Source organism: Pelophylax lessonae, assembly GCF_965119305.1.
Source record: "Pelophylax lessonae genome assembly, chromosome: 1".
In the NCBI taxonomy this organism is placed as follows: Eukaryota; Metazoa; Chordata; class Amphibia; order Anura; family Ranidae; genus Pelophylax; species Pelophylax lessonae.
Genome location: NC_138768.1, coordinates 756,695,065 through 756,719,327, shown reverse-complemented (window position 1 = coordinate 756,719,327; position 24,263 = coordinate 756,695,065). Strand labels below are relative to the sequence as shown.

General features: G+C 46.3%; 1 protein-coding gene across 2 annotated transcripts in view; it reads left to right on the top strand.

Annotated features, from left to right (window-relative positions):
* Nucleotides 1-24,263, top strand: part of KLHL5 (kelch like family member 5) — a 184,711-nt gene that overhangs the window by 120,976 nt on the left and 39,472 nt on the right. For both annotated transcript variants that reach the window (XM_082245321.1, XM_082245320.1), the window contains exon 4: nucleotides 17,331-17,527. In XM_082245321.1, coding sequence (XP_082101447.1) covers nucleotides 17,331-17,527 — 197 coding nt within the window. The remainder of the gene's footprint in view (nucleotides 1-17,330; nucleotides 17,528-24,263) is intronic.

Here is a 24,263-nt window from a genome sequence, read left to right as displayed (position 1 = left end):
CTGGATGATTTTACTTCCCGATTGAACCGTTTCCGACTTCAAAACCTCTTCAGGGTTTTTACTCAAACCTTTTCACAGTCCCCAGGAAGGAAGGCAAAGTGCGTCCAATCCTGGACCTCAAGGCACTCAACTGCTTTGTGTGGGTACAGAAGTTCAGAATAGAATTCATTCGTGCGGTGGTGGCATCCCTGCATCAGGGAGATTTCCTTGTCATTATCGATATCAAGGATGCATACCTTCACATTTCAATATGTGCCAGTCACCAGCGTTTTCTCCGCTTTGCTGTGGGAGAGGAGCATTATCAGTTTGTGGCGTTAGCCTTTTGGTCTCGTCTCTGCTCCTCGGGTCTTCACAAAAGTGTTAGCCCCAGTTAGCTTTGCTACACCAATGGAGGTTGGCGGTACTGGGCTACCTGGACGATCTCCTTCTGTGAGCGGAGTCTTCCGTTGCTCTGGTGGAAAACCACAAGATCATAATACGAACTCTGCAGCAGTTCGGCTGGATTCTGAATTTTCAGAAGTCTGCTCTGGCTCCATCCACGAAGTTGGACTATCTGGGCCTGACTCTGGACTCGCCCTTTGTCCAGAGGAAGGAGCCCTTTGGCTAACTCCAGAAATTGCAGGCTACGATTTGCCTCCTGTTGTCCAACAGATGGTCGTCCCTCCGAACTTGCATGTGGGTGCAGGGCCTGATGGTGTCTGCCTTTGAGGTGGTTGCGTTTGCACAGTTCAATACGAGGTCCCTGCAAAGGGATATTCTGATCAAATGGGACAAGACTCCCCAGTTTCTAGAATAACCGATCCGGCTGACTCGGGGAACGAGAGAATCCCTTATATGGTGGCTTCGTTCTCTGACGCGTCGGCTGGGAAATCCCTAAAAATACAAAATCCTTCCTCCCCTTGTATTGGACAGTGGTCACTACGGATGCCAGCTTGTCTGGCTGGGGAGGCGTCCCCGGTAAGCATTCTGCTCAAGGGATCTGGACGCTGGAAGAGTCTTGGAACTCCGAGCGATTAGACTGTGTATGGGTCATTGGACAGATTGTCTTCAGGGTTGTCCACTGCGCATTCAATTGGACAATTTCATGGCCGCGGCTTATGTCAATCACCAAGGGGGCACATTAAGTATCCTGGCGGCTCTGGAGGTAGCCGACATTCTAAGGTGGGCAGAGCGGTTCATTTCAGCCCTTTCCGCCGTAAACAATCCTGGGGTGGAAAATTGACAGGCGGATTACCTCAGTTGGCAGGTGTTGAACCAAGGGGAGTGGTCCCTTCATCCGGAGGTTTTTCATCAGCTGTCTCTCCGGTGGGGTACCCCCGAGATGGATCTGTTGGCATCTCGGCTCAACAGGTGCAGAGATTTGTGGCTCAGTCAAGGGATGCTCTGGCGGATGCCACAGACGCGCTGTGATGGCCACATAGTGTCAGTATCGGCTGATTTATGCCTTCCATCTTCTCAAGCTTCTGCTCAGAGGCAGAATGGATTCCGGTCATCTTGGTGGCTCCAGACTGTCCTCGCCGGGCTTTGTACGCCGATCTGGTGCGGCTGGTCGTTGATGTTCCTTGGAAGCTTCCTCTCGGGGGGGGGGGGGGGATCTACTGTCCCAAGAACCGATCTTCCATCCTGCTTTACAGTTGCTGGCTTTGACGACTTTGCTGTTGGAACGCCAGGTGCTGAAGGATAGAGGTTTATCTGAATCGTTGATTTCCTACACTGTTGAAAGCTAGGAAATCTACGTCTAGAAATATCTACCATTGTACGTGGAAGACGTACATTGCGTGGTGTGAGCCACTTGGGGTTCATTCTCGCTCCTCGGTGGCTCGGATCTTAGCCTTCCTTCAACAGGGGGTTGAACAGATGTTGGCCTTGAGTACCATCAAGGGCCATGTGTCAGCTTTGGCAGTCTTCTTCCAACGACCCTTGGTCCCACACTCCCTGGTGTGTACCTTTCTTCAGGGTGTCCGACATTTGGTCCTTCCATAGCAGGCTCGGTTACCGTCTTGGGATCTCAATTTGGTGCTTTTAGCTCTACGGAAGCCTCCCTTTGAAAATATTCGGGAGATTCCCCTGCTTACGCTGTCCCAGAAGGTGGCCTTTTTGGTGGCCATCACCTGCAGGGTGTCGAACTGGCGGTGTTATCCTGTCGTTCACCATATCTGGTGATTGACAGGGATAAGGTGGTTCTTTGCCCCTGTCTGTCTTTCCTTCCAAAGGTTGTTTTTGATTTTCATTTCAGTGAAGACATTGTGTTGCCTTCCCTGTGTCTCAGGCCTAAACAGACAAAGGAAATTGCCTTGCATGCCTTGGTTGTCTGCTTCCTCTGCGACTATATCCAGATGGATCAGACAGATGGTGGTCCAGTCCTATTCCATCAGGGGTCATGTTCCTCCTTTCCCTGTCAAGGTGCGCACTCTACTAGGGCCATCCGTCATCAGGCGTCAGTGACAAAGGTTTTCAAGGCAACCACACGGTCATCGGTGCACACTTTTACAAAGTTTTATAAAGTGGATGTGTTGGCATCTGCAAATTCTTCCTTTGGCCACAAGGTTTCGCAGGCTGCTGTGTTTAAGAGGACCTGACCTTTGTTTAGCCTTGGTATTTATTTATTTTTTATTTTTTTGTTATTCCCACCCCTCATGTTTAACACTGCTTTGGGACGTCCCAATGGTTATGAATACCGGGAGCTGTGTCCGTCAATGAACGAAAGAGAAAATGGGATTTTTGACTTACCGTAAAATCCATTTCTCTCTGTATTGACTTACCGTAAAATCCATAGTCTCCTGACACTGCTTGTAACAAAACTGAGTGGCTATAGCCGAGAGGGAGTATACCCGCATGGGGACTGCCCATGTGTGTAGCCAGAATTTTCTGCCTAGTGTCCTACTCCTGTAGGGGGGCAGTATAACCCAATGGTTATGAATACCAGGAGCTGTGTCCCTCAATGAACATCAGAGAAATTGTTTTTTTTGGTAAGTTAAAAATCCAATTTTTTAACTTCACCTCAGTCATACAATTGTTTTATTTCTACAGACTTTATTTTTTTTTCTTTTTATTGTAAGTCTTGTTCTTCAATCAGAATATAGCCATTTGTGCTCAAGGTCATACATGAAAACTGCAGATCTTAGAGTAAAACAAAAATAGGTCACGGAGCCAGACTTGTGTGGCAGCATTTGCTTTGAATGCACTTAATGCACATTGTTTTCTCAGGAGCTTTGACTTGCCTGTCTGCTGCTGGCATATAATTACAGGCTGTTCTATCCCTTTTGAGGTTTCTGAAAATGCTAATTCTGGTGTATCACATGTAAGTGGGTTAACCTTAGCTGCACCTGTTAAGTCTTTTGCTGAAATTCCTTATACACCCTCATCTTAAGAAGCAAAGACCCTTAAATCAAATGTAGTATTTCCGCCCTGGTGCATGCATCTGATTTTTTTTTTTTTAATTAGAATATATTGTATTTAATGTACATCTGGACAAAACACATCACCAAAGCACTCATGAAATGAACTGTTGTGGTTGCTGGATTTTAGGTTATTATACACTATGATTTAGAAGGGATGTGTTGGGTACCTGTGAGGTAAAGTCCGAAGTGGAGCTTGAGTGCTGAGGTTTCAGGCGAAAACGTAGTCAGAGAGGTCGGGCCAGCAACAGATCGGGCAAAGTGGTATACAAACGAAATCCAAAGAATGGTCAGGCAGGCAGAAGTCATACACAAGCTGGCGGTGAAGAACGGAAGGCAGAAGTCATACACAAGCTGGCGGTGAAGAACGGAAGGCAGAGGTCATACACAAGCTGGCGGTGAAGTACGGAAAAAATTGGCAGGCTGGAGAGGAGTCAAGAATTCAGGCAAAAGTTCATACACAATAATAATCCAAACAAACGGGCACTGAGTAACAGGAAGTGCTGCTATTTATGGGCTGGTTAAATTGTACATTGTTCACAGCTGGAAGCAGGTGGGGCTAGTGAGTCCAAAGCAATGGATCAGGCTGGAAAAATGCTGCAAAGACTCCAGAACTTCCCTGTGGCACAATAGGTAAGGCTGGGAAACTGGGAACCTAACGGTTCAAGGACACCCAGGTACATGACAGGGCCCCCCTCTCCAATGGACCCCTCCGGGGGCCTAGCGAGGCTTAGCGGGAAAGGAGGCATAAAAGTCTCAAATGAGAGCAGGGGCATGCAAATCTTTAACTGGAACCCAGGAACGGTCTGTGATGGGATATTTTTTCCAATGAACCAGATGTTGTAGGCCACGACCCCACCTTCTAAGAATCAAGAATCTTAAAGACTTCAAACTCCTGTTGTCCATCAACAAGAACAGGAGGAGGTAGTTGAGTTCTGGAGTAACGATTAAAGATTGCCCTTTTAAGGAGATAAACATGGGACACAGGGTGTATCCAGAGAGAGGAGGGCAATTTCATCCGATAGACTGGTCTGGCTCTGGCTCGAGCAATTATTCTATAAGGACCAACAAATCGAGGGCCCAATTTGGTAGAGGGTTGCTTCAGTCTCACGTATTTGGTAGACAGCCAAACTCTGTCCCCCACTGCATATGGAGGCACATGGCATCTTCGTCTGTTGGAGAAAAGTTCATATCTGCCTGCTGACTTCCGTAGCAATAAGCAAATCTTTTTCCAGTGTAGCAAGATATTTTTCACCCATTGATCTGCTGCTGGTACACGGCATGAAGGCTGAAGTAGTGGAAAGGTCTGAGGGTGATAGCCTAGGGCTGCGTAGAATGGCGTGGGTGCAGGGCACTCTGCCAATGGGAGTTAATGGCCAATTCAGCCAAAGGCAAATACTTAGACCAATTGGAGTGTAACGAGTTGATGTAATGCCGAAGATAGGTTTCAAGGGTGTGGTTCATGCGTTCGGTTTGACCATCTGTTTGCGGGTAATGTGAGGTCAAGAGTGAGAGCGTTACTCCTAGTTTCTTACAAAACGCTCTCCAGAATCGGGAAATGAACTGAGATCCATGGTCTGAGAGGATATTGGTAGGTATACCATAATGTTTCACAATATGAGAAAGGAATAGGGTAGACAGAGCTTCCGCTGTAGGTAATCCAGAGAGTGGTACAAAATGAGACCTCTTTGAAAAGCGTTCCACTATGACCCATATACCAGTCATGCCATCGGATTTGGGTAACTCTGTAATGAAGTCCATAGTTAAATGGGTCCAAGGCTGGCAAGGTGCAGGAAGCGGTTGTAACAGCCCAGCAGGCAGTGTGCGATGTACTTTTTAGCAGCACAAGTTGGACAGGCAGCCACAAAGTCTGTAACAAGTCTTTTCATGTGAGGCCCCCAAACATGACGCTGCAAGGTCTTAAGAGTGATTGTGACACCAGGATGACCAGATAACACTCCATCATGTGCCCAGAGTGCAGGTTTCCTGAGGCTGGGGGCTACAAACAGGCGACCTGGTGGTACCTTCAGCCCTTGAGGAACACGATTCTGGGTTTCCTGTAACTGCTGGAAAAGAGCTGTAGAGATCTGTACGACAATCTTGTGAGGTGGCATAATATACTGCTTGGTAGGTTGATCATCTTCAGAAGTAACAAACTGTCTGGAAAGAGCATCAGCCTTCCTGTTATTATGCCCAATTAAAATGGGAGAAGAACAGAGCCCATTGAGCTTGATGTGAATTCAAACGTTTAGCAGTCTGAAGATACAGCAGGTTTTTATGGTCGGTCAGGATAGAAAAAGACTTTAGAGCCGCTTCCAGAAGATGCCGCCATTTTGTTAATGCTAGTTTTATAGCCAATAATTCTCGATTCCCAACATCGTAATTGGGGATCGACCGATTATCGGCAATGCCGATATGCACTTTCCCGTATATATCGGAATCGGCCCCTGATGTTACCGATATTGCCCATATTCCAGGAAAGTGCTGTGCTGGAGTGATGCCTGCAGCTAGAGGCATCACCCCGGTACCGGCATCCATACCTGATGGTTGGCTCTCTTGTAATGACAACCGATGTGGCTGAGAAGCCGCTCGGCTGTCATTACAAGGAGCAGGAGGGGACTGCTCCCGCCGCCCTCAGTGGCTCGCCCGGGTCTCCTGTCACACCGGGAGACCCGGACATCCTACTTCCATGGCCGCCGAATCGGGTCTCCATGTAAAAACCCGGAAGTGATGTCATGACATCACTTCCAGGTATTCAGCGCCAGATTAAAAAAAATGACAGCATTCAAAACAGCCAAACTTGGCTGTTTTGAATGCTTTTGTGTGCAGAGGAGGAGTTTGGGGTCTTTTAGATCTCCAAATTCCTCCACAACTGTACCTGTGAAAAATTAAAAAAAAATTGAAATGTCCGAAAATATCGGCCGATACTGATATCCGATGACCAAAATATCGGTATCGGCACTAAAAAAACATTATCGGTCGATCACTAATCGCAATTTATCTCCGCTGGAGAAAACTTTTTAGAAAAAAAACGCCACTGGATGAATTTTACAGGTCTTAGGTTGTCTCTGGGACAGCACGGCACCTGCTCCTACCTCAGACATCAACCTCAACTATGTACTGGAGATAAGGGTTTGGATGCTGAAGAATTGGACCCTTGCTGAACATACCCTTTAAAAGCTGGAAAGCTGATTCCACTTCTGAGGGCCACAGTTTGTAGTTGGTGCCTTTCCTAGTCATAGCAGTAAGGGGGGCAGCTATGGACGCAAACCCCTTGATGAAGCACCTGTAGTAATTTGCGAACCCTAGAAAGCTTTGGAGTCCCTTCAAAGTGGTCGGTTGGGGCCATTGCAAGACAGCAGAAAGTTTCTGTGGGTTCATTTGGAAACCGACACTATTTATGATGTATCCAAGAAAAAATATCTGGTTTTAATGAAAACTGCACTTCTCAATCTTTGCATAAAGATGATTTTCTCTCAGTCGCTGTAATACTTGCCTTACATGTGAGCAGTGCTCTAGGTGAGTCTTGGAAATAATTTAAATTTCATCCAGGTAGATTATGACAAAACTGTTGCTGAAGTCCTGAAAAATGGCATGCATGAAACGTTGAAAGACAGCAGGGGCGTTCGAGTCCAAATGGCATAACCAGATATTCACAGTGTCCATTGCGGGTGTTGAAAGCTGTCTTCCACTCGTCTTCATCTCTAATTCAAACTAGATTATAAGCCCAGTCAAAAGAATGATGTGGAGGTAAAACCTTGCAAAACACATCTGCAAATTCATGAGGCAAGTTAGGAGGGATGGCTGCGGAAGCCAACAGACAACCAGAAAGTCTTGTGGGTCGAGATAAATAGTTCAAATAACAGGAAGACCCCCAAGACGTTAATTCTCCCTTTACCCAATCAAAGGAAGGGTTGCGTTGTTGTAACCAAGGGTAGCCAAGAATAACAGGTAGAAGTGGAGTATCAATAAGAGACAGGATGATTTCCTCTTTATGGAGTGCGCCTACCTGAAGGGTGATTGTGGTGGTCTCAAACTTTACAAGGCAATCTCCCAACGGCCGTCCATTCAGGGTGGTAATGCTCAGGGGTCTAGACTTATGAACAAATGGGATGTTATTTTTCTTTAGCAAAAGTGTAATCCAGGAATATACCAGCGGCTCCCGAATCTATAAATGCCTCACAGGAGACAAGTTTACAGGCCAAGTGGAAGATTGCGGGTACAGTAATCTTGGTTTTGGAGTAAGTTCTAACCCAGCTCCTCTGACACTGGTTAGACCCTGCCTTTTTACTGGATGGGCTGGGCAACCAGATAGCAAATGTCCTTTAAGTCCACAGTACAAGCATAAGCCCAATTCATGCCTCCTTTGTCTCTCCGAGAGGTGGAGATGGCTGACTTCCATGGGTTCCACAGGAGACTTGGATTCAACAGAAATTTCAGGTTCAGGCTGAGGTGGTGTTTGGAAGTTAGGGGCCAAGTGATTATACTGGCCTTGGAAGCTTACGATTTCTGAGTCTCTCCTGGCACCTTTCAGGATGCTGGAGATCCAGACGAACACACAACTGGCTCCCAATTTCTGCATCTTGAAAACTTCTGATATTCTGCGTATCCAATTGTTGCTCTTTGTACCGGTTTGTCTCTACTATTTTTTTCATTAACTTATCGGTCAGAAATAATTGTAGATATGCCAAGGGGTTGTCATGGTCAACGTCAACTTTCATACCAGGTGCTCCAGTAAATGGGAATCTTGGTGCTGCCTGATCCGTACCGCAGTCAATAGAGCACCAAGTTCTCACATCGCAGAGCTCAGTCGCAGAATCGTCACTGTCATACCTGATGACAAATTTTCCCACTAATCACTATCGCTTAATTCTTCAAATAATTCTGATTCATTGTCACTGTTTTCCAGTTAGTCTAAAAGTGCCTTTGTGCTAATAGAACGCTTTTTGGATGCCATGGACATTTTCCAGGCACAAAGAACCGCAAAAGTACAGGCTGGGCACTGGAAAAGTCACTAGGTGAAAAGCTGGAGTAAAATGGCTTGATACAAAGTTGTAATCCTAACAGAATTCACTGTATCATGTCATTTTGTTTTATTTTCTGTCTGTCCCGCCAGTTCCACCCCCTCTGCGTCGCGGCGCTCGCAGGAAAGGGAACCTGGAAGACAGGTGCCGGCATTGGCCGGATCACACAGCAGGAGGATGGCGGGGGATCGTAGCGGCAGGTAAGTGTGATTGTTGGGTAATCCCGAGTGGGGCTCGGGGATACCGCTTTTGGCACTGTATATTAACCCCGAGCCACACTCGGGTATACCGCCAGGGAGGTTAATGCATTCTCTTAATTAAAGTGGTTCTAAATGCTCAAGGTTTTTAACTTCATGCATTCTTTGTTCAGTGATCAATATAATTTTTTCCAAAATTATTCATAAACATTTCAATATTTTAAAGTTGGATCAGAGATTAGGCAAGAAAAGAGGCTGCTTAACATGTCAGTTCATAACACATGGACATTCCACTATTCATGATACTAGAGGTAATACCTTTCAGATTAAACTATTTATTACATGTTCAACAGAATACACAATTTATGTGTTGAAGTATTAGTGTAATCTATATGTAGGACGCACCACCAGAACCATGCAAAAACTTATTGATGAACACCACAGATTTATCAGCAAGGGCTGTGATAGACACAGCATCCCTCGTCATTTTTCACAGGCACACAAGAAGGACTTTAAGAGCCTGGAGGTTATGGAAATCAAGGCCATTCCCAAAGGCACTTTGACCACCAATGAAAGGTTCTCCCTTTTGTGCAAAGGAAGACTTTTTTTGGGGATTTTTAAATTCGGGTCCTTGACTCCTTGTGGCCTTACGAGGAGTTGGAAGTGCACACTATAGTTTAGTCCCTTCCTTATATTAGGCCCTCAAATAATGAAGCACAATATGCACCAGTAATATAAATATGTTTAATCGGTTAAGATTGGCATGTATATGGTGACATGCTGGTTCCTGTTTTTTTATCTTTTTAGTACATGTGCGCTTGTATGGATGTGCACACATATAAGTGTTCCATTTTCGCAGGTTGTAGTTGTGAACCACCATTCATCAGCCATTGTTATTTGTAATTTTTATTCTCACTTTTATTTTAATTTTTTGTTTGTTTATTTTTATTTTATTTTTAATTCATTACTCATTTTTTCTTTATCATTTATTATTTTTCAGTTATTAATTTAGCAATTTTCATTCCTCACAGTTGGATGTTATTATCATTATGGTTAATAACCATTTTTTGCAATAAACAGATTGATTGTATGTGTATTTTAAATGTGCCTTAGATACCTTTATTTATCTACTAACCGGCATCATGATGTTTTAAATGACACTAGCAGGTGGTGAGGGGTTAATGACTGCTGGGGACACTTTATGGTTCCATGCCCATTCCAACCCTGACTTTTCAATTTCCCCATTACCGCTTATTCCGTGACTTGACAAAGCACATGCGCACGAAACATGTCGTCACGGCAGCGTCTCCTTCATGCTTTCCAGGCTGGTTCATGTTTCCGGGTTTGAGACTTCGGCTTGTGCCTCTGAGTCGCGGTGACCTCACGCGGCGGGCCCGGCTAGACTCCCGCTTGCTTTCGGCTCCTTCGACCTGTACTCCATCTTCAGGGGTCTGGCTACAGTTCAGCAAGTGGACCCAGCAGTCCTTACCCATCATCATCATCATCATCAGAATATACCGGTTTGGTACAGCAACAGTTTTTTTTTTTTATTGGCTTTATTGTCTTCAATTGTATTTTAACTTTGACATTCTTCAAATAAATGGTCTCTTACATCCATCTGTTTTTTTTATCAGCATCCTGATAATACCAATATCCGGACAGTGCTTTTCTCTCCTTTTTGGTTGCTTGTTGGTTGGTTATCAGTTCTTGACCGCTGCACCGATTTGGTTTGAAATTTCTTAGTCCCGGTTCACACTGGGGCATCTTGTCAGGCGACTTAGCGCTCCTTCAGTGCAATGGAACCATTCTAATCCGAGCAACTCAAGTCACTCCGACTTAGAAAAGGGTTCCTGCACTACTTTTGGGGCCACTTGCATTGACTTCTATTAGAGAAGTCATTGCAAGCCATGCTGAAGTCGCGCTGCACGGAATCTGGACGCCCCCTTTAACAAGGGGGCCCCCCAGATCCTGGACACCCTCCCTATGTGAATGAGTATGGGTTACATTGTACCCCAACCCATTCACCCCAAAAAAGGCAGACAAGAGACAGTTTTGAGAAGTCCTTTATTAAAAATCTCCCTCCGCCGAGCAGAGGAGGCATAATCACGGGGGACATCGCCGGAGGGAGAAGACCGAAGGGAGATGACCAAAGGAAGTTTTTTTTTTTTAATAAAGGAGTTCTCAAAACCCTTTCTTGTTGTTGTTTACACTACACTGCCTTTGTTGGGGTGATTCCGATAAGCCCCCTGCCCGCAGACCCCCACAGCCACAGCCCAGGGTTGTCGGGATGGGGACAAGGTGCTTTGGGGATGGGGGGTGGTGCAGAGCGGCTCGCTCTTCCCCCTCCTCTTTCCTGACCTGCCAGGCTGCTTGCTCAGATAAGGGTCTGGTGTGGAATTTGGGGGGCCCCCACACTTTTTTTTGCATGGGGCTCCCCTCGAAATCCATACCAAACCCAAGGGGTCTCGTTTGGAACTTGGGGGGGGGGGCCCCCCACGCGTTTTTTTTCCCATTTTGGCGTGTAGTTCCCCCCCTCAAGATCCTCAGAGCACAAGTCTCACCACAAGACAGATCATCCTGATCCGACTTGGATGCGACTTTCATTCAAATCAATGGGCTGAAAGCCATATCAAAATGGCTCATAGGCAACCATTGATTTGGAATAGAGGCAGAAAAACGCTGTTAAAAGCGAACGTGGCTAAACGTGCATTAACGCCAATGAAATATCTACTAAAAGTATGTTTTTTACAGCTGCTTTTTCCTACGTTAGCAGTGGCTCTGCAGCTCATTTTTTCTAACGCCCCGTGCGTGAGGCCTAAAAATAATTTCTCTATCGCTCATTGACAGACGTAGTCCTCGGTGATACAGCACCTTCGGGTTATGTTGCCTCCACAGGAGTAGGACTAGACAGGAAATAAAATGCTCTGGCCACACCCTAGGGGCAGTCCCAGAGGGTATATCCCCTCTCTCTCTGCCTCAGCAAATCAGTTTTTTTTTCTGTCTAGTCAGGAGTAAGGACCTAGATACCTTGCTGGGATCTTCGGTCCTGGCAGGATTTTTTTCTTAGAAAATAATTTTTTAAGACCGCTTTTTTTCTCCAGTGTTCCTGTGAGATCTTCAAGCAAGAAAGCTGAACTGGGCGACGGGCTGGATGTTGAGATCCAGTGGTCACCCCAGTTCAGCCTACGAGCGCGTGCAGGCCATAGCTCCGCGCTGGGTCGGCCGCGACATAGTCCCACTGGACGGGGACTGACCCTGCGAGTTAAACGTCTCGCTGAAACGCCAAAGACCATGAGTCACGGCGCCCGTATTGGTCGACAGCCCTCCTACCTCGGTGGAGAGGGGTACTGTCAGGAGTTGGCGCCCGCCTGGTTCCGGTATGGTGAGTAGTATGTTCCCCCTTTCCCCCTGACGGGTCTTGTGGTGAACGCGGGCCCCTCTCTGTAATGGTAAGGATGGGTTCCCCTCTATCCTACAACATGTCACAGATCCCCCCTAATTGAGTGTGATTTTGTGTACAAGAAGCCAGGAGGCTTGGTTTGGGAGCTGACAATCTAATTGTAAAGATGTGTAAATGATTGTAGTCAGTGGCAGTACTAGAACTTTACTGTGATAGTATAAGGTATCCTACCTGTCAGTAGCCACAGGGCGATGTCTATACATGTATACTGCATTCCAGATCATTCCTCCAGCTAAGCAGCGGACCGCATACGGCCCGCTAGGGTCCGGTACCTCCGACCACGCTGACCACCATGAGGGTGAAGGGTTGTGAGGCCGAGATCCTTCTGCAGACATGCCGCTATTCTGTGCAGGCCGCCGCCATTGTCTGGTAGATTGCACGAGGCCGCCATTTTGGTGTAGCCTCGTGTCTCCAGCATGGGGGCGGCCATGTTTGAGGTGACTCAAACACCTCATGGAGCCAGGGGGAGGAGCCGGCAGGCGTGTTAAGGGGCGGAGCCGCCTCTTTTACCCAGGAAATAGGGCCAAAGACTTCCTGTCTGTAACAAGACAAGCACTGAGCAAGCTGATGAAAACTTCTGTGCATCAGGGATGAGCCTTGGGGTCTGTCTCTCTCTCTGTGGGGTCCAAAAAGGCAGGTAACACTGAGGGGCGCTGTTGCGACTGGGGGACACAAAAAAAAAAAAAGTTTTTTTTTTTTTACTTTGTCATTTTTTGTCGCTGGCAAGTGTCTTGTAAAATCATTGACCCTGCCGCATAGGTATCCCCACCTGATCCCCTCAAGGTGGCCGCAGGACCCTCCAGTACCCCACTTGTTTTTAATGCATTATCGGCAATTTTGGAGTCTTTGGTATCCCGGGTGGAGGTGGCCTATCAGGGACGGGGGTCAAGTAGCGACCCCCGCCTACCCCTATTGTTTATCAGATACTTCAGATACGGATTCGGAACTGGTCAATGCAGTTGCAGGTCCCTCTTAGGGGGCTGTTGTCTCAGGTAATATCTCCTCAGCAGTGAGGAGCACGTTTCTGCCTCCGCCATAGCACAAGAATGGTGGATGCACTAGTTGTGTCCGTCCGGGAAACCTTTAGTCTTGAGGTTACACCGGCAGAGGTAGCTGAGACTGAGATTCCTTTTTGGTACTTGTTAGCCTACCAAAAGGGCGAAGGATTTTCCTTTACCCAAATGGGGTCGTTTTGAAACGAACCCCTGTTATTTCCAAACGCATGGCTAGGTGCTATCCGTTTGAGGAATTCCTCTTTATAGGATAGACGGTACCACCTGCTGTCTTGCCACAGACTGTTAGGATAAAAAGACCTCGTAACTAACGAGGACCTTCCTTTTCTGCTCATATAGAGTTGTTCGTTCCGCGAGGGCGGGCGATAAGGCGAAACCCTCCAAAGCCCCTTTAGAGGGGTTTCAAAGGGCGCTGGTCGGGTAAACAAAGAGTCCGGCTCAGCCAAGCCTGAAGAATATAGCCTGATGCGCCCCTACCCATCTCTGGGGTGGGGGGGGGATGTCTTCACCGGTTTCTGGAGGACACAGGATCGAGTTTCGATCACTTCCACCGGTGCGATTCTGCCCTTCTAACATTGAACGGTTTCAGGGGTTCTATTCGAACCTATTCACAATGCCCAGGAAAGAGGGCAAAGTGTGTCCAAATCTGGACTTGGGAAGAAATAGAGTCCATCCGTACAGTGGTGGCCTCCCTGCATAAGAGATTTCCTGGCGTCCATAGACATATAGGATGCCTATCTTTATATCCCCATCATTGCAGGACATCAGCGTTTTTTCGCTTTCCCAAAGATCATCCCTGGTTCCCACCAGGAGACTGAACTATCTGGGCCTAAGGTTGGATACATCCTGGGCAAGAGTTTCTCCTTGCTGGGAAACTCCAGAAGGTTCAGTCAACAATTCGGATGTTGCTGTCCGTCAATTGGCTGGGACTGATGGTGGCCTTCTTAGAGGCAGTACCGTATACCCAGTCTCATACCCGAATTCTCCTGAAGGAGATTCTTTTTTAATGGAATCAGAATTCCGATTCCCTGGACAATCGGATCCGGTTGAGCGAGCGGACCAGGAAGTCTCCGATGCTCAACCAGGGGAAGTCATTTCTTCCGATAGTATCCAAATTACCAATAAGGGTATCGGAACTGAGAGCGATCAGATTTTGTCTGATTTACTGGATCGAGCAGCTCTAGAGCAGCCCGATTCGGATCCAATCGCATATGGCCTCTTCATCCAGAGGTTTTTTCCCTAGCTGTCCCTTCATTGGGACATCCCGGATGTGGATCTGTTGGCACCTTGGCCTAACAGGAAGGTGCGGAGGTTTGTAGCTCGCGCCACGATCCTCTAGCGGACGCAGCAGAAACGCTGATCGCCCCGTGGGGGCAGTATCAGCTACGGCATGCCTTCCATCCTCTCAAGTTGCTGCGGGAACTTCTTCGCAGGATAGAGGTGGAGGGAATTCCAGTAATTCTGGAAATTCTGGATTGACCTCGTCAAGCCTGGTACGCCGACTTGGCGAGGCTAGTCGCTGACGCTCCTTGGAGACTTCCTCTCAGGGAGGATTTGCGGTCTCAGGGACCGATCTTCCATCTTGCTTTACAGTCGCTGGCTTAATGGCCTGGCCATTGAGACCCAGGTACTGAAGGACAAGGGAGTGTCAGCTTCAGTTATTCCTACCTCCAGTTAAAGCAAGGAAAGCGACTTCCAGCACATGGAAGTCTTATATTGCATGGTGTGAATCTATTGGATTTCCCCCACAGACCTATTCGGTGACCCGAATTTTGGTCTGTCTGCAACAAGGGGTTGAGCAGAAACTATCCTTGAGCACCATCAAGGGTCAGGTTTTCGGCGTTAGCAATCTTCTTTCAAGAAACCTTTGGCTAATCATTCCTTGGTGCGGAATTTCATCCAGGGGGTGCGACATCTGGCTCCGCCAGTGCGCGCACCCTTACCGCCTGGTATCTTAATTTAGTGTGGTCGGTTCTTCAGAAACTTCTCTTTGAAGATATTAGGGAGATTCCCTTGCTTACATTCCCAGAAGGTGGCCTTCTTGGTGGCCATTACTTCTCTACGCAGGGTGTCAGAACTGGCCGCATTATCCTGTCGTTCCCCAGATCTGGTGGTTCATAGGGATAAGGTGGTTCTTCTTCCGAATCCATCCTTCCTTCCTAAAGTGGTTTTCGTAAGACGGACTCACTTTTTGTGATCACGGATAGCCCTTGAAGGGGGTTGCCTGTGTCTGCCGCGACCATATCTACATGGATCAGTCAGACGGTGGTACAGGCTTATTCTATTAAGGGTCGGAATCCTCCGTTCCCTGTTAGGGCGCACTTCACTCGAGCGCTCAGTACTTCCTGGGCCTTTCGCCATCAGGCGTCAGTGGTCCAGGTATGTAAAGCGGCCACCTGGTCGTCGGTTCATACCTTTACAAAATTTTATAAAATTGATGTGATGGCATCGGCGGATGCCTCATTTGGCCGCAAGGTTTGGCAGGCCGCAATTTGAGGAGACCGGTGGTCTACCTCGAGGGTTTTTTTCTGTTTGAAAATTTTTTTGTTGAGTCTCATCATTAAGGATGAGCATTGTAAACTTCTAGTTGGCACCGGTTGGGCCTTCTAGATTTGGATTTGATTTCCATTTTCCCACCCCTCATTTGTGATACTGCTCTGGGACTTCCCGAAGGTGGTGTATCACCGAGGACTACGTCTGTCAATGAGCGATAGAGAAAAATGGATTTTTGTAAAATCTTACCGTAAAATCCTTTTCTCTTAGCTCATTGACAGACGTAGTACCCGCCCCTCTGTTTTTTTGAGTTGGGTTGGGTTAAATTCTCTAAAGACTGCTTTTATGACATAACTGATTTGCTGAGGCAGAGAGAGAGGGGATATACCCTCTGGGACTGCCCCTAGGGTGTGGCCAGAGCATTTTAATTTCTGTCTAGTCCTACTCCTGTGGAGGCAACATAACCCGAAGGTGCTGTATCACCGAGGACTACGTCTGTCAATGAGCTAAGAGAAAAGGATTTTACGGTAAGATTTTACAAAAATCCATTTTTCAAACATTTGTTAAAAAGATGCAGCCAGTTTTGCAAAACGTACTTTGGACATTTTTAAAGTGGAACTCCAGGCAAACTGGTAGATACACAGTTAAATTCAAGATATATGAGCTGTTTATTCTGGTAAACAAATTGTTATTCTTTTCAGGCTCGTTTGCAATTTTACGACCTCTGCCACACAGCATGACCATACTTTACACTGTTTCAACTTTCCCTGTGGCCTGCCTGTTCATAGGGCATTGTGTCAGCAGTGTGATGATGATTGGTTGTTCAAATAGCAGGTGTTCTGTCAGAATTGGCAAACCTGTTACATATGTGCAGTAAGCATTCAGCTGAGGGAACGTCACTTCCGTTGCCTATTCTGACGGAACACAGGCAGGTGACACAGCTGGTACTTGCAATTAAGCAGAGTTTTAATGGTAATCACTCCATTTTTAAAATAAAGCCCCATACACACGTACCGATCATCGGCCGAACGATCGGCCGTCTTTTGTCCGAGGGCTGTCGTGTCTGTTGAAAACTGCAAAAGACTGCACACGAATTTTGTCCATCAACAACAGCCGACTGCAGAAGTGATGTCATGTGATGTTACCTTTCCTGGTCTTTTTTTCTTTTCTGAGCATGCCCAGTCTTGCTAATCTGCTGTCTGTCGGCCGAATTCTGTACTGACTGGCGAACAATCGGCCGTTCTGGTGTCGGCATACAAAAATTTTAATGCTTGCACGACAGATTCTGTTCGGCCGAAAGTGCGCTGTCGGAAGCATCATACTAACAAGCTGAAAATCGGCCGATCGTTCGGCGGCCGACCAGTTTCGGCCGACAATCTGCACGTGTGTACGGGCCTTAAGTGTACACTTGTCCTTTACCCCCTGATCTATGCTAACCCCCACCCCTTCTGAATCAATCTGTTCTTTGCTTACATCCTGGGCCGAAGGTTTGCTGGCTGCGCCTCAGGAAGTGGTTCCCTATAGATATTTATGGGGCCATCCTCCAAACATCTTTGACCTCAGGAAAAATGAAATAGAAAATTACAGTGACTGTACTTTGACTGATGTACTAAATGTCTTGTATCAATAGTAGAATTTTTTTAAACTTTAATTTTCTTTTTGTGTGTTGCTGGCTGATCCCAAAGTAGATGGCTAAACTAAACAGTTTTTCAGCTTTTATTTAATAGCATTGTTTCTCTTTGCAGGCCGTCTGGAACTAAAAGAAGAAAACATAGAAAGCCTACTATCCACAGCTTGCCTTCTTCAACTCTCACAGGTAGTTGAGGCTTGTTGTAAGTTTCTGATGAAGCAGCTCCACCCTTCCAACTGCCTGGGCATTCGCTCTTTTGCTGATGCGCAAGGATGTACAGATTTGCACAAAGTAGCCCACAGTTACACAATGGTAAGGAGATCTTTCACATGTTTTAGCTACTATACGCTCATATGCTAAAGAACAGCTGACAACTGTAGAGTTTTAGAACTATAAAGACAAGGATCTGAATTTATCAAAACTGGAGTTTCCACAATCTGGAGCAGCTGTGCATGACAACCAATAAGTTTTAAGTTTTATCTTTTTATTTTCATCTTTTTTTTTTTTTTCGAAGCTTAACTGGACAAGCTAAAGCTGATTGCTTGCCATGCGCAGCAGTTCCAGTTTTGATAAACACACTGGAAGTCACAGGTTGTCCCTATTTTGGTGGAATTAGTTGAGGTCCTTGTGTGAACTCGTATGGATGGAGCACATGGTTGCTTAAGACACTGATAAAGCAAAACAATTCAGTGCGGCATAGATGTCTTGGCGGATGTTTGTTCACACACCTAAATTTAAACAAGATATATTTTCTTGTGCGGTCGGTCTTCATTTCTGGAGGAATTATGGGTCTAAGCTGGGCATCTTCCCCATGTCCCCTACCCTCTTCCTGCTTTCCCTGTTTCTTCTCTTTCCCTTTATGGGTTCTTTTTATTTCCCTTTTATATTCTCTCCAAATCCTTCTTTCACTCACTCATTCTTTATAATATTGCCATCTAAATTCGGCACACCCTGTCCCTGATGTACTCCCTCCTGACAGACACGGTGCATGGTGACTCGTCGTTCATCTGCCATTTGTGAATCAGACCTTAACTTTGACTTTTTCACCTAAACAACTTGAGACGGTGCTGACGATGGCTCACAAATCCTCCCTCGCTAATCATTACTAGGAAGTAGGCTATATAATCCTTACCTGGTGGTACAGGGTGCCCTCAGTGTTACACAAATTTGATGCCTCACATTCAGATAGATGTTGGAGATGTGGTTCAGAGGTGGGCACTATGCACCAAATCTTTTGGTCCTGCCCGGCCCTGGGTGCCTTCTGGAAGAAAGTGACGGATACTGTCAAACAATTGACGGCATTAGATGTGAGTGCCAACCCAGTAGCTTGTCTTCTCCACCTGACGAAGAGGTCCTTTTGGAAATATAAGAAATCCCTAACGTTACAACTCCTCACTGCAGCTAAAGCGTGTATTCCCGTGCTGTGGAGGCAAACTCATCTACCATCCCGTGCACTGTGATATGCCAAGGTCAAAGAGATACAGTAAAACCTTGGATTGCGAGCATAATTCGTTCCGGAAACATGCTTGTAATCCAAAGCACTCTTATATCAAAGCGAATTCCCATAAGAAATAATGGAAACTCGGATGATCCGTTCCGCAACCATTTATTCATAAGTCTTTCAGTTTATAGTCTATATACAAAGATTATAGCAATGTGATAGGTTGTGTCATCATAAAATGTCCATCCACAAATGGCGACTCCACAAGGGGATTAGAAGCAAAATCCAGCAGGAGCTACAGAGTATAAAAGAGAAGAGAGGCGCCTCTAAGTGTAGCAGTATGGGGACATTTAATGAAGGTTCAACATTTAGCAACTCACATGGTTGATGATTAAACAGGCACATCTAAGTATGCAGGCATCCAGGGTAAAGCTGTCCACATAGACCATCTTCTGAACCACTGGCTCTCACCGATGTTAGTCTGCAATTGTGATTGGGAAGACTACCCTGCAGTAGAGTGATCTGAAAGCGAGACTTTGAATCGCTCGTGGAGCGCAGCGTGGAAGGGTGTGATGAAGATGGCAGTGCGGAGGATGGTCTATGTGGACAGCTTTACCCCGGATGCCTGCATACTTGGATGTGCCTGTTTTAATCATCAACCTTGTGACCTGCTAAATATTCAACCTTCATTAAATGTAACCATTTTTGCTACACTTAGAGGCTCCTCTCTTCTCTTTTATACCCAGTTGTGACATGACGCTACTTGTATATCAAGACATCGCTTGTATATCAAGTCAAAATTTATTTTAAAAATTTGCTTGTCTTGCAAAGCGCTCTCAAACCAAGTTACTCTCAAACCAAGGTTTTACTGTACGTTGCATGGAAGAACTGACAGCTACTATTCAAATCACTGAGGAATGTTGGGAAAAGTGGGAGCCTTGGTTGCACTTCACCGGTACTGACGCCTACCTTGCAGAGATCTCGGGATCCTAGATCGCTTCCCCTAGAGCTTTCTTGGGTTCCGGGGGATAATGTGAACGCCTGTTTCTTTCTATGATAACCGCCGCCACCCCCTCCTCCCCCCCTCCTTTCCCCCCGCCCTCCTCCCCCCCCCCTCCTTCCCACTTACTCCTCTTTCCCCCCTCCTCTGTTCCTCCCTGTCTCCCTTTCCATCCCTTCCAGTTGTGCATTGCACCCTTGTCCCCCCCCCCCTTCCCTTCCCCATACCATGACTTGCATCCCTAAGAGTGACTTGGATGTTCTCTGAATGTTTAAACTTTCTTTACCTTTTCATGAGAAAAATCCAATTAGTATCCTGGGCGTAGGACTCCCAGGAGCTACATGTTTGTATGTTATCAGTTTAACGTTATGGATACCTGGATAGAGAACTGGCTCCAGGGGAGAGTCCAGGGGGTGGTGATTAATGGGGAGTACTCGGATTGGGCGCTTGTGGAAAGTGGGGTCCCCCAAGGTTCTGTCCTGGGACCAATCTTGTTTAATTTATTCATAAATGATCTAGAGGAGGGGATATCTAGCACAATCTCGGTATTTGCCGATGATACTAAACTAAGCATGCCAATATCTTCTGGGCAGTATGTGGAAATCTTACAAGCGGACCTGAACAAAATAATGGGGTGGGCAACTACATGGCAGATGAGGTGTTATGTACTTGTGCGTCAAACACGAAAGCAAGCTACTCACTAGGGGGGGGGAAACCTCTGGGTGAATCTAAGACAGAAAAGGACCTGGGGGTCCTAGTGGACAACAGGCTTGGCAGTGGCATGCAATGGCAAGCGGCTGCAAGCATAGCCAACAGAATACTGGCATGTATAAAAAAGGGGATTCACTCCAGAAATAAAGAGATTATTCTCCCATTCTACAAGACTCTGGTCCGGCCACATCTGGAGTATGCTGTCCAGTTCTGGGCACCGGTCCTCAGGAAGGATGTGCTGGAACTGGAGAGAGTCCAGAGAAGGTCAACAAAAATAATTAGGGGAATGGAGGGCATCGGCTATGAGGAAAGACTACAAGCACTGAACTTATTCTCTCTGGAGAAGAGACGCTTGAGGGGGGGATATGATATCAATTTACAAATACTGTACTGGTGAAGACCCTAGCATAAGGAACAAACTTTTTAGAGAAAGGGAATACAATAAGACATGTGGCCACTCACTAAAACTAGAGGAAGGGCGGTTTAACCTTAAAATAAATACGTAAGGGGTTCTTCACTGTCAGAGCAGTAAGGATGTGGAATTCACTTCCACAAGCAGTCGTATCAGCTGGGAGAATCAATAGTTTCAAAAAACTATTAGATTGGCACCTTAAAGAACACAACATACCGGGGTATACAATGTACTAACACACACACATCATAGGTTGAACTGGATGGACTGATGTCTTTTTTCAACCTCGCAAACTATGTAACGTTATCATTATGCGAACCGATTAATGAAGTTCTTAAAAATACTTATGCAAAGTTTGTTTCATTGTTTTGAAAGTCTAATGGTCTGCCTTCTTCATTCCGTGTTTGATATTCTTGCGTTGGACATGTTTTTGTATCATTGCTTTATTACACCATTTTGTACTCTGTTTACTTTGCATAAATAAAATTAAAAAAATAAAAAATATTGCCATCTAGCTTTCAAAAATATGGAGGTAATTTAAGAAAGCAGTCTTTCTGGTTGTCTTTTTGGTTGTTGTAACGATTGTAACTTTCTCTTGTCATATCGTATTATTGTCACAGGCTATTTATGTTGCTTGAAAGTTTTTGCTCTTTTTGTTGCTACTTCATTTGTACACTGTCCATTGTAGTCTGTACCAACTATTGTCGTTATATTTTTTTGCATAACCGATTTGCATAAAAACGCTAATCTCTGCAAGGGGACACAGAAAATAATTGTACCATTTTGTGTGGGTGAGTCTCCAGTTATCGCCATGATTTTAAACACTGTGCATTGTAATCCTTTTTATCATGTCATGAAAAATCAATGGGTACCTTTATTTTAGGGCTATGTGCAGAGACCTGTGATTTCCAGCCCTGGAAAAACACATCTTTGCAAGGGCACACTGAAAGCAATTGTTTTTTTATGTGCGTTGTTTACACCAAAGCACTGGTGTTGTGTGCAGTACGAAGCTGTGCAGAAATGTGCAGCATGTCTACATTTTTCCTGCAGTGTACATAAATGGATGTAAAATGCCTAAAAATGTGCAAAGATGCAAGTGAAGGTAAAGTAACGTGATGACACAGGAAAAGATTAAAGAAAAAAAAAACCATCAATGGATGCCAAAGCACATTTTGTACGTGTTTTTCTCTGTGTGAATGAGCTTTTACTCAGTTACACCATTTTGATAATTGTTACACTTGTTGCAGCAAAAACTTTACATAAATACATTGTAAGGAATATTGTGAGCTGATTCTTTTCTGGAAATACCAAAAGAAACATGGGAATATTTTTTGTAAGAATAATACCTACTTAGGTGGATATGCAGCATCAGTCCCCCCCCCCCACCAGCTCTAGGACTGCGAAATAGGGAGCGACCGATTATCGGCAAGGCCGATATATCGAGAGCCGATATATCTGTATCGGCTCCGGAACTGGCCGATATTGCCGATATTCCAAATATTGCTCATGTAAGGGTAAAATGATGTCACATAGCATAATTCCATTTACAAATGTTATTGAATATGCCACTCACATATGTACAAATTAAAGATATAACCAGTATCTCTCTCCCACTTGCCATACACCCGGGTGATACCGCTCCGTCCGGCATACGATGACGATCTCGGTGGTCACGCCGGGCGTGACCACGCACGTGACCTCCAAGATCGTATGCCAGACAGAGTGTTATCAGCTGGTTGTCACGGCAAGTGGGTGAGAGACGGATCGGTATCGGTTGGGTGGGGAGATGGTATGGGTGAGAGACAGAGCAGTATTGAGTGGATGCTGAACGGAGCGGTATCAACCGGATGTCACTTACGGCAAGTGGGCGAGAGATACTGATCTGCCAGCAGATCTGCTAATGTGGAATTGCTTATATCTTTAATTTGTACATATGTGAGTGGCATATTCAATAAAATTTGTAAACAGAATTATGCTATGTGACATAATTTTACCCTTACATGAGCATCACCACCTAATGGTTGGAGGAGGAGAAGACTAGTCTCGGACCCTGGCATAGGATGTACAAAATATCAGCCGATACTGATATGCGATGGCCAAAATATCGGTATCGGCAACGAAAAACTGATATCGGTCGACCCCTACTGCGAACCGAGCGATGAAGCACGGTCGATCGCTCGATTCTCACTGATCCCGAAGCAGAGAGCTGGTGACTGTCAGTGCTCACTGGAGCGGTGGGCTGTGGAGGGGGCGGGAGCAGCAGGCTCAGGCTCCACAGCCAGGTGCTGGTCCAGGCATGTGGGCAGATCCCATATCATCACAATTATTTCTAAACCTGGACCGGCTCTGTGACATCAGTCGACAGTGGGCTTTAGCCCGCAGATTCACAGGAGAAGTACAGCCAAACAAGCTTTGGCTGTACTTCTCCTTTAAGTACAATTTTTTTTTTTTCATTGACAGACGCAGCTCCTGGTATTCATAACCATTGGGTTATACTGCCCCCTACAGGAGTAGGGCACTAGGCAGAAAAAAATTCTGACTACACCCATGGGGAGTCCCAGGGGGTATACTCCCCCTCTCTCTCTGCTATAGCCACTCAGTTTTTTTTCTGCCTAGTCAGGAGTAAGGACCTAGTTCCTTGCTGGGATATTTGGTGCCGACAATTTTTTATTTTTAGATCATTTTTTTTCTCCTGGATTTTTCCTGTGTGATCTACAATCAACTGCAAGACTGGGTGATGGGCAGGATAATCTAGATCCAGTGGTCACCCCAGTTTTGCCAACGAGTGCACGCAGACCTCCGCTTCGTGCTAGGTTGGCCACGACATAGCCCCACTGGACAGGGGCTGGCCTGTGAGTTAAACGCCTCGCGAGGTCGCATACGAACAGGTCTTGGCCCAAGTCGCAGCGTTCCTCCTTGCCGGCAGCCCCCCATTTCAATGGAAAGGGGGTCTGTCTGGAGTGGTGCCCTTCTGGTTCCTAGCATGGGGAGTAGCTGTTCCCCCCTCTCCACCCGGAGGGTTTTGGGCTGGGCGTGTGTCCCTCCTTGGGACAGTCGGACCTCCGAGTTCTCCTTCCCGCAGGCATTCCCCGTTGCCAAGTCCCATGTTTGTGTAGTTCGGCGGCCATTTTGCTGTGGTTTGCCATTGAAATTAGCAGCAGCCATGACAGTGGATCCCTGTGGGCCGCGATTTCGGCAGTGGGATCCTCTCCTCATCCCCTGGTGCTGACTCCTGGATCATTTTACTTCCTAATCGATTATCCTGGTGGCTGCAGGTGCTTGTCTCGGCAGGTGGAGAGTCTGGTGGGGTCTTCTGCCTCTGTGCTGAGGATTGCTTGGTGCTTTATGCCTGGCGACCAGGTGGTGCTGCCAGCACGGTGGGAGTTGTCCCTTAGCAGTGTGTTACACTATTTTGTGGGGTCCCCCTGGTGACTCATGGAGTCTTTGGAGCACATTTCCCCATCTGATCCCCTCTCTGTGGCTG